At 32.8% G+C, this 14,679-nt stretch overlaps 3 protein-coding genes across 3 annotated transcripts; 2 read left to right on the top strand and 1 right to left on the bottom strand.

Annotated features, from left to right (window-relative positions):
* The first annotated feature begins 540 nt into the window (after nt 1-540).
* Nucleotides 541-1,553, top strand: LOC111807611 (uncharacterized). Its single transcript, XM_023693408.2, has 2 exons — nt 541-876; nt 961-1,553. The coding sequence occupies exons 1-2, from the start codon at nt 556-558 to the stop codon at nt 1,510-1,512; spliced, it is 873 nt and encodes a 290-aa protein (XP_023549176.2). The 5' UTR covers nt 541-555; the 3' UTR covers nt 1,513-1,553.
* Nucleotides 1,554-3,031: 1,478 nt separating this feature from the next.
* Nucleotides 3,032-4,989, bottom strand: LOC111807615 (cytochrome P450 86B1). Its single transcript, XM_023693414.2, has 3 exons — nt 4,184-4,989; nt 3,593-4,073; nt 3,032-3,520 (listed from the first exon to the last, which is right to left on the bottom strand). The coding sequence occupies exons 1-3, from the start codon at nt 4,987-4,989 to the stop codon at nt 3,119-3,121; spliced, it is 1,689 nt and encodes a 562-aa protein (XP_023549182.2). The 3' UTR covers nt 3,032-3,118.
* Nucleotides 4,990-8,610: 3,621 nt separating this feature from the next.
* On the top strand, nt 8,611-13,636 carry LOC111807338 (serine carboxypeptidase-like 34). The gene is made up of 10 exons (XM_023693018.2): nt 8,611-9,056; nt 10,532-10,642; nt 10,739-10,834; nt 11,072-11,164; nt 11,236-11,324; nt 11,406-11,708; nt 11,798-11,934; nt 12,660-12,752; nt 12,832-12,937; nt 13,364-13,636. The coding sequence occupies exons 1-10, from the start codon at nt 8,762-8,764 to the stop codon at nt 13,511-13,513; spliced, it is 1,473 nt and encodes a 490-aa protein (XP_023548786.2). The 5' UTR covers nt 8,611-8,761; the 3' UTR covers nt 13,514-13,636.
* Nucleotides 13,637-14,679: the final 1,043 nt, after the last annotated feature.

Below are 14,679 nucleotides of genomic sequence, written 5' to 3'. Positions count from 1 at the left end.
GTATTTCATATGTTTACTAACAACAAAACAGATATTATCCGTTTCGGCTCGTTACGTATCACCATCATGGGTAGCACACCGCCAAGTGTCTAGCTCTAATACCATTTGTAACAGAAGAAATTCATCGCTAACAAATATTATCCGCTTTGATCCGTAACGTATTTGTTATCAACCCCACCGTTTTAAAACTCGTCTCCAACTGATGTGAGATCTCACAATAACCCTTCTAAGAGGCTAGTGTCCTCGCTGACACACCACTTGGTAACTGGCTTTAATATCCTTTGTAATCGTCCTGTGTTAGAGATATTTTTTAATTTAATAAAAAAAATATGTTTATTATTACCAAAGTTTTATTTTATTTAAGAATGAAATTTTGATTAAAATTGGAATTCACGTTATTTGATAAAATAATTTAGTTAAAAAATTGAATAATTGACATGTCAGCATGTGTGGACCCCACCAAACGCCATGGCTTTTGTACAGCTACGCGCATATATGTTGAAGCGATGGTGGTCTTGAAGGGCACTCCCATGCCAAAAACCTTCTCACGCTTCCATGGCAAAATCCCCAAATTCCAAATCTAACCCTCACCCTTTCCTCTGCTGCTTTGGATTTTCCGGCAAGCACCGTCGCTTTAAGCCTCTCAAACCTGCCGCCGCTCACCGGAAAGGTCCCATTTCTTGGATGAGGTTTCACTCCAAGCAGCCGCCGCCGTCGCCGTCGGTTCAGTTCAACCTGTCTAATACGGATTCCGACCGCCTCTCCTCAAAATCTATTGCTCCGGCCGCCGCTTTTAACTCAAATGAAGATTTTACCGTCGCGATGCCGGTGGCGACAAATCGAGCCGGCGAGGAGATTGTCACGAGGCCAGAAAATGTATGTGAATTTGCTTGGAAATTTTTTTAATGTTGTCTAAAATTAAAATTTATTTAATTTTGTATTTTTTTAATTTTATTTTAGGTAAAAAATGACATCCTCCCCGAAAAAATTATTAGTAAAAGTTGCGAACAGTGGAACTCACCAAAAAAACCTAGCGCTCGAAGTGAATCACGATTCTCGTTAACTCGAAAACTCGAGTCGTTTCGATCAGGTCGGTTCCCTCAACCCGCCTCACCGACAGCGAAAAAGAATCTTAAATCCACGAACCTGCAATCACCCACCATATCACTCAACCCGCCTCGCATAAACCAGGTCAAGGAACCACTAGCGAGTATGCGGGTCGGGTTAAAGCCAAACAACGGTGAGACGAGGCAAAGGTACCAATCAATGGCGGGAATGTCAATTTTGATGATAACGTTGGTGATCATGGTAATGTGGGGAAGACTATGTGCCATTTTATGCACGGCAGCTTGGATTGTTATGGTCACGAGCTTAAGGTCAATCGTTGAAGATTATGATACACTTCAATTTTTTGAATCGAATTCATATTCCGAAGGGTTTAAGAAGAAATTAGTGGTTTTAAAAGGGTTTCTTTGCAGAAATCAGACTCAGAATGGGTCGAAGAAATTTTAGAGAAATTGACATTTTTTAATCGTTTTTAATTATGCTTGAGATGTATTATGATATAAACTTATAATGGTTATGATGTAATGTGAAATATATTCAAATTTAAAATAATTTTAGGCGAAATAAGATGCAATAATTAAATTTATTATTTATTTAAAAATATATATATATATAAATGAAACATTGGGTTAAAAATTAAAATATAATAAATTTTGGGAAATTTTTGGAATTTTTACATTTTTGTTGGGTGGAAGTTTGTTCTGACCTAATTTGACTAGCACGTGTCTTGTAATAATATTCAAGAGGTAAATTTAAAATAAATAAATAAGTAAATAAAAGAAAATAAATAAATAAAGTTTTCTAGAAGGCTTTTAATTAATTTACCACTTTTTTAATGCTTTTTGGTTGGGGAAGTTGAGCTTTCATTCCACATTTCCATTTTTTTTTTTATATATATTAAAAAAAAAGATGAGCGTATAAAAAAAAATGTAACTTATCAAATGATCAAACTGCAATGGGGAACAAGTACACTTGATATGATAAGGAATCACTATAAGGGAAATAAGATTCGGATTACGTTGTTGATCGAATATCTTAAAGACAAGAACATTGTTTGATATTCGAATCACTCCACAAGCAAGATCGATCATGTCTAGCTTGAATGATTCTTATTGATCAAATATCTCAAAGCAAGAACACTTGCTTGAGATTCGAATCACTCCACAAGCAAGATTGATCATGTCGAGCTTGAATAATTCTATATGAACCTAAATATATAGAATTGCAAAGAAACTTAGTCATTGGCTAAAGAAAGCACAAAGGCTCATTTTACTATATTTTTCAAATCCTAACATTCATACTTTATGGCCATAATTAGCCATTATGTAATTGTAATCTAAAGTAAATAAAAATTCTTAAAATACAATAACTCTGAATTACTCTAATCTAAATTGTAACCCACCCAAAATTTATAACAATCAAACTTCATTGTTTGTGGCATGAATTGAAACATCTTTCGATAATTTTGACAACGTTTTCTTCATATCTTCATTAAAATATATTGTATGATTGATGTCTTTTGGTTCATATCAACACTTGTATGCTGCGTTTGGGAAGGATGAATCACTCCCGAAAAGGAATCTATTGATTCTCTCCCAATTGGTTGGATCGTAAGTGCGATGATTTATTTCACAGGCGAGGTCTCTGGTTCAAGTCTAGGATGGCCCAACTACGCCAAGGAAAATAATAAAAGAACAGAAGAAGCATCAGTTGTCTCGGGAATTTATTATTTTCTTACGAACATTTATCTGTTATGTAATGGTGGAGCTTTGATGTAAATATGATATTTTATTTAATAAATGATATTTAAATTTAGGCTGAATTAATTTAATTAAGCTCTTAAAAATATACATTCATAATTAATCAAAGCATATAATTCCAACCCCGAATTTTCCTTTTCTTTTTTTTTTTTTTTTTTTTTTTTTTTTTTACTATTTCACCAAAATAAATATTTTTCAGCCAATCTAAAAACAAAATAATAAAAAGAAAAAAAAAAATAGAAATTATAATTATTTCAAATTATTAACACTCCCACTGAATTTCAGGGCTTCAGTCAATTTAGCTTCGTGTATTTCCGAATCTGCCCCTCGTCTCGTTTGATCAAATTGACCTTCAAGCCGTCCTTCATGTAGAAAGTTAGGGCAAGCTTCGGCTCCACCGGATGGCCCTTCAACACCGCCACCCGGTACCGGCTGATGATCGAGGCGGCGACGTATTTCATTTGATAGTACGCGAAATCCCTTCCGAGACACAGCCGAGGACCGCCGTTGAAGGCGGTGAATCGATACGCTGATTCGCTCATGAACCGACCGTCTTTCATCCATCTCTCAGGTTTGAATTCGCGACAATCTTTCCCCCAAATCGCTTCCATTCTTCCCATTGCGTATATAGCGTAGATGATTTTTGTTCCTTTCTTCAGAATCGTTCCGTCTGGGAATACATCGTCCTCCACGACCTGAATCGGACGGGTAATTGATTAGGTTTCTGAAATATTTCGAAATAGGAATGTGTATGAGTGATTAATTACCTCTTTGTGATCGACTGGAACTGATGGATATAATCTTAGGGCTTCGGAAATCGCCGCGTGCAAATACTCCATTTTCTTGATTTCCTCTGGTTTGAACACTAATGAATTGAATCGGAACTCTCTGGTTTTGGCTTCTTCTCGTTCACCGACGATTCTGTAAATTTCTGCTAGAATTTTGTCCTCCACGTCGGGATTTCGATCGAGCAACCAGAAGAACCAACTCAATGCGACGGAAGACGTGTCTCTTCCGGCGAGTATGAAATTGACGCAAATATCTCTGAGAAACTTGTCGGAGAATGGCCGCCCTTGCTCGTCTCTTAGCCTCATAAATACGGTTAATAGGTCGGATCTTTGGTTATCGGCTTGTGGTGGCGCCGTCGTGGAGAGTTCTCTCTTCCGTGTTTGAATCACGTCCTCTGCAAATTCGTCGACGGCTTGTATCGATTGCTTCAGCTTCTTCTCCACTCCCAAGTTCAGGTACCTGCTTAATGGTAAATTAATCAAGCAATTAGTTGTTTAATTACTTCTAATTATAGAGTTTTTTCTTAACAGATTGTCTGAAAAATGATTTGATTACACTATTGTAAATACCTCAAGATTTTCCATACGAACGTAGGTGTGATGAAGCGTAGAACAGTGACTTCAGTCGCATCCTCGAAGGCCTTAGCAAATGGAATCTCCGGCAAGCCGCCGCGCAAGCAGCCGGGATCCACCCCAAAGGCAATCATACACACATTGTCAAACGTCAATCTCAGAAGAACATCCTGCAAGTCCACCGCCGTCCTCCGTCCCACGAAATCCTCCAACACTGTTTCCAACCTCGAGTGCACGAGCTCCACCAGCGACTCCACCGTCATCTGTCGGAACCTCGCCGAGTGAAACTCAATGCTGGCCACCTTCCTCTGTCGTTGCCACGTCTCGTCGTCGGCCCCAAATATTCCATCACCGAGAAGGTCTCTCACCGTGTCGCGGAAGAATGGCCCTTTAGGGTAGGAAGGAAATTTGGTCTTGAGAAGGTGCTCCAAGTTTCGGGGATCAGCAGTGACTACACAATTGAGACTACTAAACCACGGTCCTCGAAATTGAAACGTACCCTTATGACGGCGGAGGAGATCAGTAATCCATTCGTAGAGATTCCCACGTGCTGCTGTGATCAGAGACGGTAACATTCCAACGATCGGCCAAACAGGCAAGCCATATCGTCGTCGTTGTCTAACGACATGGATGGCGAAGAACACGAAAAGAGCGAAAGAGATCTCCAAGATTTGGACGTCAAGGAGCGGCCAGAGCCCGAAGTTTCCATCGGAAACCAAAGCGGGCAGGGCGGAGGAGGAGGAGAGGTTGCCGGAATCCATCATAGGTTTGTGATGAAGGAATGGAATTGCATGGGAAAACATGGAGGAAGCTTTGTTGGTAAAATGGTGAGGTTAAGTTATAATAGTCATGCAATATAAGGCAACCAAAAGCATGCAAAGATGGCTTGCTTGTGTTCCACTTTGTTTTGGCTTAGTAAAATGGTTTCAATTTGGTGAGCTGAAAATGCTTAATTTTCTCTGTTGCTTTTGGGAGGAAGATGGCCTAAATAAGCTACTTTCCTTTTATAACTATGACCAACAATTAAGAAAATTATTTTTCAAAACTATTTATTATATTCTTTTTTTTTTTTTCTCGAACTTGTGACATTTCGATTAAAATTATAGTATTTTAGCGGGTTAAGCTATATTCAAATAGTCGAATCTAGTTTATTTTAAGTGGGTTTTATTTACTGTCAACTTTCCCCTGCCCGATAGTTATATGTGGTAAGCTGTTTGTTGTTGTCTTTTTGCTTTGCATATATAACACCAATTTTAATCTTTCAACATTTGCCTCTGTTTTCTAAAACTTTCTACTTGAACTGGCCAGAAGCTCGAGCATTCGCTTTGTCGTAGGCAACGCAGGAACGAATTGGCTTAACTTACTTCTTGCTGGAAGGCGAGGAACGAACTGGCTTAACTTACTTCTTGCTGGAAGGCGAGTGTCGTACAATCGTGCGATTGTGAGAAATGACCGAAAATTATTCTTTTTTTTAATAATTTGGGTGGGAGTTTGTCGATGGGAAGTCATTCTTTCTTTGGTTTTTGAGTGTCCACTTGGTTTGGAGGATGGAAGTGGGTGTGACTGATGACCTACTAATTAATTAATTAATTAATTAATTCCAAACTCTAATTTTTGTGGTTGATTTTTTATTTTTGGTTTATTTATTCACAAAATTTTGGTTCCTCGCTTTTAAATAATAAGAATATTAAATAGGTAAAAGTTTATAGTTTATTGTTTGACACGTGGCACAATAGTTTAAAAATACCATATAATTATAGAGTTATTAATGATTTCTTTTTGTTTATTACCTTTTAGAAAATAATTATTTTTTTCTTTAAGATACAAGTGTTCATCTGACTTGATAACCTAACGAACTCAGATTACCTAACTCAATCATAGTTGAGTTAGGTTAAAAAAAAAAAATCGATTTAGATTAGATTGAATTTTTACAAAACTAAAAATTAGATTCCGCTTATGTGTTAACATTTTACAGCTGAACATATGGTTACAACCCAACTCAACTTTATCTTACACTTGAAAAGGTTGAGAATATTTAACGTTTATAATCAATACGAGCCATCGATATATATTTGAATTTTATGAGATTTTAGTTATTAATTTAAAAGTACCGTGGATAAGTATGATTTTTTTAATAATAATAAAAATAAATTCAACTACCAAACTTAAAAATAGAAGGTTGAGTTGAGTTTGGTTGCAAACTCTATTCGAATTGTTCGGATCACCAATCCAACTAATCCAAAATTTCTGAAGGGTCTAAAAGATTTTTCCAACTCAACCCGAGTACATTCTAATTGTAGATACCATTCGACAAATGAAAGCTAGATGTAAAAATTAGATCATAAGTATCAAAACGATTACTTTTAAAAAATTTCAAAACTAAAAATAAAACAAATATAAAAGTCCAACAATCAAAATGGACATAAAAATTAAATTAAATGCATGTTTAAAATGATTTCAAAATAATTTTAATAATTTCAAAATTACTTAATACATAATTTAAAATTAATTTTTAAATATAATATTTGTTTTTTAAAACTTTCGCATAAGTCCAAAAGTAATAATTTTTTTTATTAAATTTAATAATATGATAGATAATATTCAATTTAAAATTTTGATGACTACCATGGATTTAACGGTTTCTATTACGTAAAAATAAAATAAATTATATGACATAAAAATATTATCCTTTCTATTAATTAAATATGTTTGTACAGTTGAGCAGTCAATATCTCCCAAACATATTTTAAATTAAAAAAAAATATTAAATTCCTCCCAATTATTTGGGTATACGACACATTAAAAAAAAACTTTTTAATTTTTTAAAATTATTAAAAAAAACTTTTAAATTTTTTAAAATTTAACGGTAGTAAAATAAATTAAAATTTTATGAATTAATTATTTATACACAATCAAAATATTTTAATCTTAATAAAAATTTGTTTCGATTGAAAAAAAATTTACCACCCTAATAATTAAATTAAGTCTAATATATATATATAATATTCTAAATTTTGTAGCCAATCAAAATATGCCACCTGTCACTATTTAGAGTCCACAAAAAACATATCCCTTATTGGGGAAGCTTCAACGGATTATAAAAAACAATAATATTATTGGTCAAAATTTTAACTTGACCATCTTTTCAAATAAATAATTATTTTTTTCGATTGGATAAATTAATAATCAAAATCTAAAATCTTTTATTTATTAATTTTTGGAAAAAATTAAATTTTTTGGAAAAAATTAAAATTTTGAGTAAGTCTCACTCGCAATTATGTATAAACATCGAAGTGTCAAATCTTTTATTTTATTCATCTTTTGGGAAAATGAAAATTTTGAGTAAGTCTGACTCCCGCTTATATATAAATCAACCGAGAAAAAAATTATCTAAAAATAAAATTATAATTTTATTTTATTTATATTTTACTCGAACAATTGTACTTCTTATAATAAGGTCATCGGTGATTTTAAATATTATATTTTTAATTGCTATATTGAAATATTATTTAAATAAAAAAGAATATAAATTCTTTAGCTAAAAATATAAAAATTAATTTATTTAAGATTAAAATTAAAGGAACGGAATTATATTTAAATTGAAATTAAAAAACAATTAAAAGCCAGCAGGGAGCACGTGTGCAATATTATTATTGCAATATAAATATATAATTTAGAGTCCTTAAAGATTTTCAACAGTTTCAGTTGCAAGCAAGCAAGAAAATAAATTGAATAATTGAAAAAGAAAAATAGCACTTAAATATTTATGTTTTTTTAAAGGAAAATAAATAATTTTGAAAAAAAATACAAAATTACGATTATGCCCTCAAATTTTTTATTATTTACTTTTAAAACAATTAAAAAATAAATCTCAATCATGACAAAAATGAAGAGAAAATGACGTGGCATGTAATATTTGGACATTTGCTGCACGAAGAGATTCTTTTTCTTTAATAAAAATATATAGAAGTTAGTATTTAATTATGGTTACTTACAAAAACTAAAATATGTAATAATAATAATAATAATAATAATAAAAGTAAAATTTTTTAACGATATATATATATATATATATATATATATATTTTACTTTTTAAGATTTAATTAAATAATTAATTTCTACATTTTTTTTTATTTTATAAAATTCCACTTTTATTATATTTCAACTAATTTGAATATTAATTAATTTTCATTTGGTTCCTGTAATTACTAGAATTTCTATAAAATAAAAAAATTAATCATTAGGATCCGTTCATCGTCGAAGGTAAAATGACTAAAATACCCTTAAAATATTTTTATAAAATAAAATAATAATAATAATAATCTGATTGGTGACATAGGAAGTCAACTGGATACATAAGAAAAAAATAAATAAATAAAAATAGAAATTAAAAAAATGGTACAAATTAGAAGGCCACTTTTACAGAATCTGCAGTCTCACGCATGGTTCTAAAAAGCCAATTCTCTTCTTTCTTCCTTTTCTCTCCCTATTTAAACCGCACCGTTCACAAAGAAAAGGAGTCGGGGTCGAGGTCGGAGTCGGTGTCGGAGACCTAGACCGACTTTTAATTTCTCATGGCGTCTACGGCGATTACTTCTTTCTTTTCGTATCTTCTTCTTCTTCTTGTTTTCTTTCTTCTTGGTTCGGTAGAAGAAAGTTTCGGTGCAAAATATAGAGTCGGACGAGAGGAACTAGCTCGACAAGAAGCGGACCGAGTCGTGGGGCTGCCGGGACAACCACAGGTGAAATTCAAGCAATATGCTGGGTATGTCACTGTCAATGAGAGTCATGGAAGAGCATTGTTTTATTGGTTCTTTGAAGCCATTGGTAATTCTCATCAAAAGCCTCTTCTTCTTTGGCTTAATGGAGGTACTACTAACCTAAAAAAACCTACATTTTTTAATTCCTTAATGTTAATTATTTGTTTTTAATTTGCATTTATTGTCGTGTTTTTTTGGTGTATTAATTCCAATTTCCTCTGATTTTTAGTTATTAAAAAAAAAATAAAAAAAAAGTCAAAGGTCGTATTTACATAATTATATTTATTTTTTAATGAAAAAAATAATTATAATTATTACTATATGCATTTAAAAAAAAAAAAATCAGTAAATACAAAGTTTTTATTTGGTCATGTAACAACCAATATTCGACAACGACCTTTCAACATTTTGAAGATTGGTTCTTTTTTCCCAATTTTATTTTATTTTTTTAAATTTTAGTTGTTATTTAGTTGTTGTTCTATAACAGGGGAATATTAGTACACGTGTCATTTAGTTTTAAATTTATATTATATCTAGTATATGTGACACCCGAGTAAAAGAGAAATATATGAATGTGTTAGATAACACGACTCCCCACAATAGTATGATATTATCCACTTTGAATATAAGCTCTCATGACTTTGCTTTGGGCTTCCAGAAGGTCTCGTACTATTGTAGAGAGTATTCATTGATTATAAACCCATGATCATTCCCTAAATTAGTCGGGACTTTCTTTCAACACCTCCCCTCGAACAAAGTACGCCTCCCCTTAATCGAGGCTCGACTCCTTCTCTTTTGGAGTCTTAGTCATTTTTGTACTATGCCTTAGAGAAGCCTTGACTCCTTTCTCTTTTGGAGTCCTTTGTTTGATATGGCTAACTTTAGGGCATGACTTTGATACCATGTTAGATGAACACGACTCCTCACAATGGTATGGTATTGTCCACTTTGAGCGTAAACTCTTGTGACTTTGCTTTAGAGAGAGTATTATTTGATTATAAACCTATGATCATTCCCTAAATTAGCCGAGACTTTCATCGAATAGAATGAACTGGGACCACATACGAATAAGAGGAATTCTAAGAATAGGATGGCTCAATCCTAGGAACCAATTATAGGTTGGGCTAAGGCTATTAGGTCATGGGTCGATAGTATAACTCGATAATAATATAATATTATATATTTCAAACATGAAGCTATATCTGCATCGAGACATTAATTGAAAGGACATGTTTAAAAATGTCAAATATCGGGATATTTTTCGTAATAAAATTATTTTTTCGCCGTAAAAGTGGGGACGGAATAGAGGGTAAAAATGGAAAATTGGTTTAGAATTGCAGAAAGGTCCCTAGGGGGTCACTATTTTCTTTTTTAGGTTTGTATTTTAGCCTCTGTTTGACAGAGGTGCAGTTGGCAATGGCTTTTCCTAACAGATGGATATGGGAAAGAAGCATATTTAGATGATGGGGAGAAAAATGTCTTTTTCAATGGGAATTTTACATTAATTTATTTTATTTTATTTTTGCAGCTAAAATAATTAAAATAAAAATAATTTGATTAATGGTTGTTTAAAATCTTAATCAGGACCCGGATGCTCGTCAGTCGGGTACGGGGCAGCCGAGGAATTGGGTCCTTTCTTTCCTCAGAAAGGAGACGAACCGAAGCTCAAGTTCAACCCGCACACGTGGAATAGAGGTTATTTTATTTTTATATATTTTTTATAACATTATTTTATTTAAAATAAATTAAAATCATACCGTTTAAAAATAATACATATTTTCATTGATTCAGTGGCGAACTTATTGTTCTTGGAATCGCCCGTTGGAGTTGGATTCTCCTATACCAACACTAGCAAAGACATCAGTGAGCTCGGCGACACGGTCACAGGTATAAATCCAGTCATTTATTTAATTTTATTAAAATATAATTTTACTTCATATATTTTTATATTCTTTATTTAATTTTGTATTTAATAGTCTAAAATTTTTAAATTTTAATTGCTATTAAAAATAAATTTTAAATGTTTAGGAATTTAAGAAATATTAATCTTATGAACCAAAATTGTAAATTAAAAATAAACAAATAAATAAATGATTGTATTCTTTTTTTTTTTTTTTTCATTAGCTAAGGATTCTTACGCATTTCTAATCAACTGGTTCCGGCGATTCCCCCAATTCAAATCCCGTGAGTTTTACATCGCCGGCGAGAGCTACGCAGGTACAGGAAATTGATTACGGATTCGAATTCCTCTTTTTAAATTACTGTTCATCATCGTTCTTCTTCATCAGGCCACTACGTTCCGCAACTTTCAGAGCTGATTTTCGAGGAGAACAAGAAAATCTCGAAGAAAAACCGCATAAACTTCAAAGGCTTCATGGTAGTTCATCTCGTTCTCAGTAAAATTGCTTGAAATTTCTCACTCGGTCTCCATTTTCTAATAGTGTACGTCGATTTGCAGATCGGAAACGCCTTGCTCGACGACGAAACTGATCAGCGCGGGATGATTGAGTACGCTTGGGATCACGCTGTAATCTCCGATCGATTGTACGGAGAAATTGTAAGAAACTGCAATTTCAGCAATACGGTTCCAACAAAGGCTTGCGGCATTTCTCTGAGCAAGTATTTCGATGTGTACAATATCATCGACATGTACAGTTTGTACTCTCCGACTTGCGTTGAAACGAATTCGAGCAGCGGCAGCGGAAGGAGGAAGCAGCGATTCGCAATCAACGGCGTTGCGCCTCAGTTATTCGCCAAATATGTGAGTTCTGAACATTATTTTACGCACTTTTTTGGTTCGGATCTGTTGAATTTGGAAATCGATCGCCGATTGGAGATGAATTTGTGCAGGAAGGATGGCATAAGAGGCCGATAGGATACGATCCTTGTTCGCCGGATTATACTGACAAATATCTGAACAGAGCGGACGTTCAGAAGGCTCTGCACGCCAATATCACCAAGATTCCATATCCTTGGACTCATTGCAAGTATGGAAACCGTTTTCACTTTTTTTATAGTATAGTTAGTGTTGCTAATGGTTGAAAAGAATCTAATGGTATGATATTGTTCACTTTGAGCATAAGTTCTGGCCTCATTTCCTAAATTAGTTGAGGTAGGACTTTCATCTAACACCTCCATTCGAACAAAATACGCCTCTCGTGGGACTTTCATCCAAAACCTTCCTTCGAACAAAGTACGCCTCCTCTTAGTCGAGGCTCGACTCCTTTTTCTCTTTGGAGTCTTAGTCATTTTTTGACTGAGCTTCGAAGTTTACAATACTTTTGTTCGACATTTGAGAATTCTATTGACATGACTAAGTTTAAAGTCAAGGCTAAGTTTAGAGCATGTACCATGTTAGATGAGCACGACTCTACACACAATGATATGATATTGTCCACTTTGACCCTAAGCTCTCATGACTTTGCTTTGCTTTGAGCTTCTCAAAAGGCCTCATACCAGATAGCATTCCTTCATTATAAACTCATGATCATTCTCTAAATTAGCCTACACACAATGATATAATATTGTCCACTTTGACCCTAAGCTCTCATGACTTTGCTTTGAGCTTCTCAAAAGGCCTCATACGAGATAACATTCCTTCATTATAAACTCATGATCATTCTCTAAATTAGCGATGTGGGACTTTCATCCAATACTTTCCACTCTGACATTTAAACGTCGCTTATTCAACAATTTCTTGGTTTATTTGTAGCGATAACATCACATTTTGGAAGGATGCACCATCTTCAATACTCCCCGTAATCAAAAAGCTCGTGGCTGGAGGCCTCCGCATATGGGTGTTTAGGTAAATCAAATCTTCAAAACCATTTGAAATTTCAATTAATTTTGATTTTAAATCATAATGATCAAGCGTTTAACGACAGTGGAGATACTGATGGAAGAATTCCGGTGACCTCAACTAGACTCACTTTGAATAAACTTGGTTTAAAGATTAAACAGGATTGGACTCCTTGGTACAGTCGTCAACAGGTACTTTCTTCTTTTAAAGTTATCATTATTAGACATGAAATTTACGACGAGCAAACTAAGCTAACTCCTATATATTTATTATCATTTAAAAATATAAATTTTAAGAAATAACCGTACTTACATGTTGAAATATAAATTATTATTCACCTTATGATAAATTTTGATGTAGTATAAAATTTGTATAACTCTACAATATATTATCTATTTTCTTATTTTCAAAAAAAAAAAAAAAAAAAAGGAAAGAATTGCATTTTATTCAACAAAGTTTTTAATTGGTGTCGGAATACACTTAAAATATTAAAAAAAATGTTTTTTTTTTTTTAAATTTAAAATCCTATAATTTGAAAACAAATAAAAAAAAACATAATTTAATAATTAAAAAGTAGTTTGAATAATTGAGACACGTGTGGTTTTTCTATTGGATAGGTTGGTGGGTGGACAATTGAGTACGAAGGGCTAACGTTTGTTACAGTGAGAGGGGCTGGCCACGAGGTTCCAGCGTTTGCACCAAAGCGAGCCCTTCAGATGATTACTCATTTCATGGCCAATCACAAGCTGCCAACTGTCCCTTTTTAGAAATTTATTTCCTTTTCCTTTTTACTTATTTCTTAAATTTTATGAGTCACAGTCTTTTGTTTTTAATTTAAACTTTAATCCACAAAATGCCGAGGGAGGGCAAATAAATTAAGTTTTTTTTTTTTTTTTTAAATCTTCCTTCATAGTTAATTATCTTGTAAATTTGAAAATAAAAAAATTATAATTTTATCTTCTATTATATCGTATAAAAATTTGTTAGAATATAAAAAAAAAATATTTGTTAATTTAAATAATATTATTATTAAATATATTTTAACGTTGACATTCTTTGAAACATCCATATTTTAATTTAAAAACTTTCGACTGAAAATAATGCTTATTGATTGTGAGATCACATCTGAGTTACTGAAAAATGAAACATTTTTTATAAGCGTGTGAAAACATCTATCTAACAAACGCGTTTTAAAATTGTTAAGTTGACGACGATACATAACAGTCAAAGCGGCGGACAATACCTGCTAGCAGTGAACTTGGCTTGTACAAATGGTATTAGAGTCAGACATCGGACGATGCACTAGTGAGGACGCTAACCCCTAAGGAAAGTGAACTATGAGATCCCACATCAGTTGGAGAGAGAACGAAACATTCCTTACAAGGACGTAGAAACCTCTCCCACAATCGTTGGATAGGAAAACAAAACATTATTTATAAAATTATGGAAATCTCCCATAACCGACGTGTTTAAAAAACAGTGAAACTGAAGACGATACCTAATAAGTCAAAATGGCAGAAAATATCTAGCACTATAGATATAAAAAAAAATTCATTAAATTATAAAAATTACTATCAACTTTCTTATTTATTTAAAAGTAAAATTAAAAAAAAAATTGAAATATTACTTTTTTTTCTTTTCATTTTTTAATTTTATTTTTATAAATATTTCAAAACTACTATTAAAATAGAAATTTACTAGATTATTAAACGCTAATCTTAATTTTGATTTAAATTTTTAAAATTGAATTATTTTTTCTATGGAAAATGAGAGATATTGTTAGAAACAAATGTGAAATGTATTTATTAGAAAGAATTAGTCAAATAATTCCACCCAATTTCCATCAAACACAAAACCATTACGCAACGGAACGTTCGGGATCCGTCGCTATTCTCACCGAAGTCAAATTATTGAAAATATGATAAATAATTAA

Source organism: Cucurbita pepo, chromosome 12 (genome assembly GCF_057944985.1).
Source record: "Cucurbita pepo subsp. pepo isolate OVF chromosome 12, ASM5794498v1, whole genome shotgun sequence".
In the NCBI taxonomy this organism is placed as follows: Eukaryota; Viridiplantae; Streptophyta; class Magnoliopsida; order Cucurbitales; family Cucurbitaceae; genus Cucurbita; species Cucurbita pepo.
The sequence above is the reverse complement of the archived record's forward strand: the minus strand, read 5'-3'. Positions and strand labels throughout refer to the sequence as shown.

Coding starts and splice junctions, on each gene's coding strand:
- LOC111807611 (XM_023693408.2), top strand. CDS start 556: ATGGCAAAATCCCCAAATTCCAAATCTAACCCTCACCCTTTCCTCTGC. Junction 877..960: donor TTGTCACGAGGCCAGAAAAT/GTATGTGAATTT, acceptor ATTTTATTTTAG/GTAAAAAATGACATCCTCCC.
- LOC111807615 (XM_023693414.2), bottom strand. CDS start 4,989: ATGTTTTCCCATGCAATTCCATTCCTTCATCACAAACCTATGATGGAT. Junction 4,074..4,183: donor TTCGTATGGAAAATCTTGAG/GTATTTACAATA, acceptor ACCATTAAGCAG/GTACCTGAACTTGGGAGTGG. Junction 3,521..3,592: donor TTCCAGTCGATCACAAAGAG/GTAATTAATCAC, acceptor CGTCCGATTCAG/GTCGTGGAGGACGATGTATT.
- LOC111807338 (XM_023693018.2), top strand. CDS start 8,762: ATGGCGTCTACGGCGATTACTTCTTTCTTTTCGTATCTTCTTCTTCTT. Junction 10,643..10,738: donor CCCGCACACGTGGAATAGAG/GTTATTTTATTT, acceptor TCATTGATTCAG/TGGCGAACTTATTGTTCTTG. Junction 12,753..12,831: donor CTCCGCATATGGGTGTTTAG/GTAAATCAAATC, acceptor GTTTAACGACAG/TGGAGATACTGATGGAAGAA.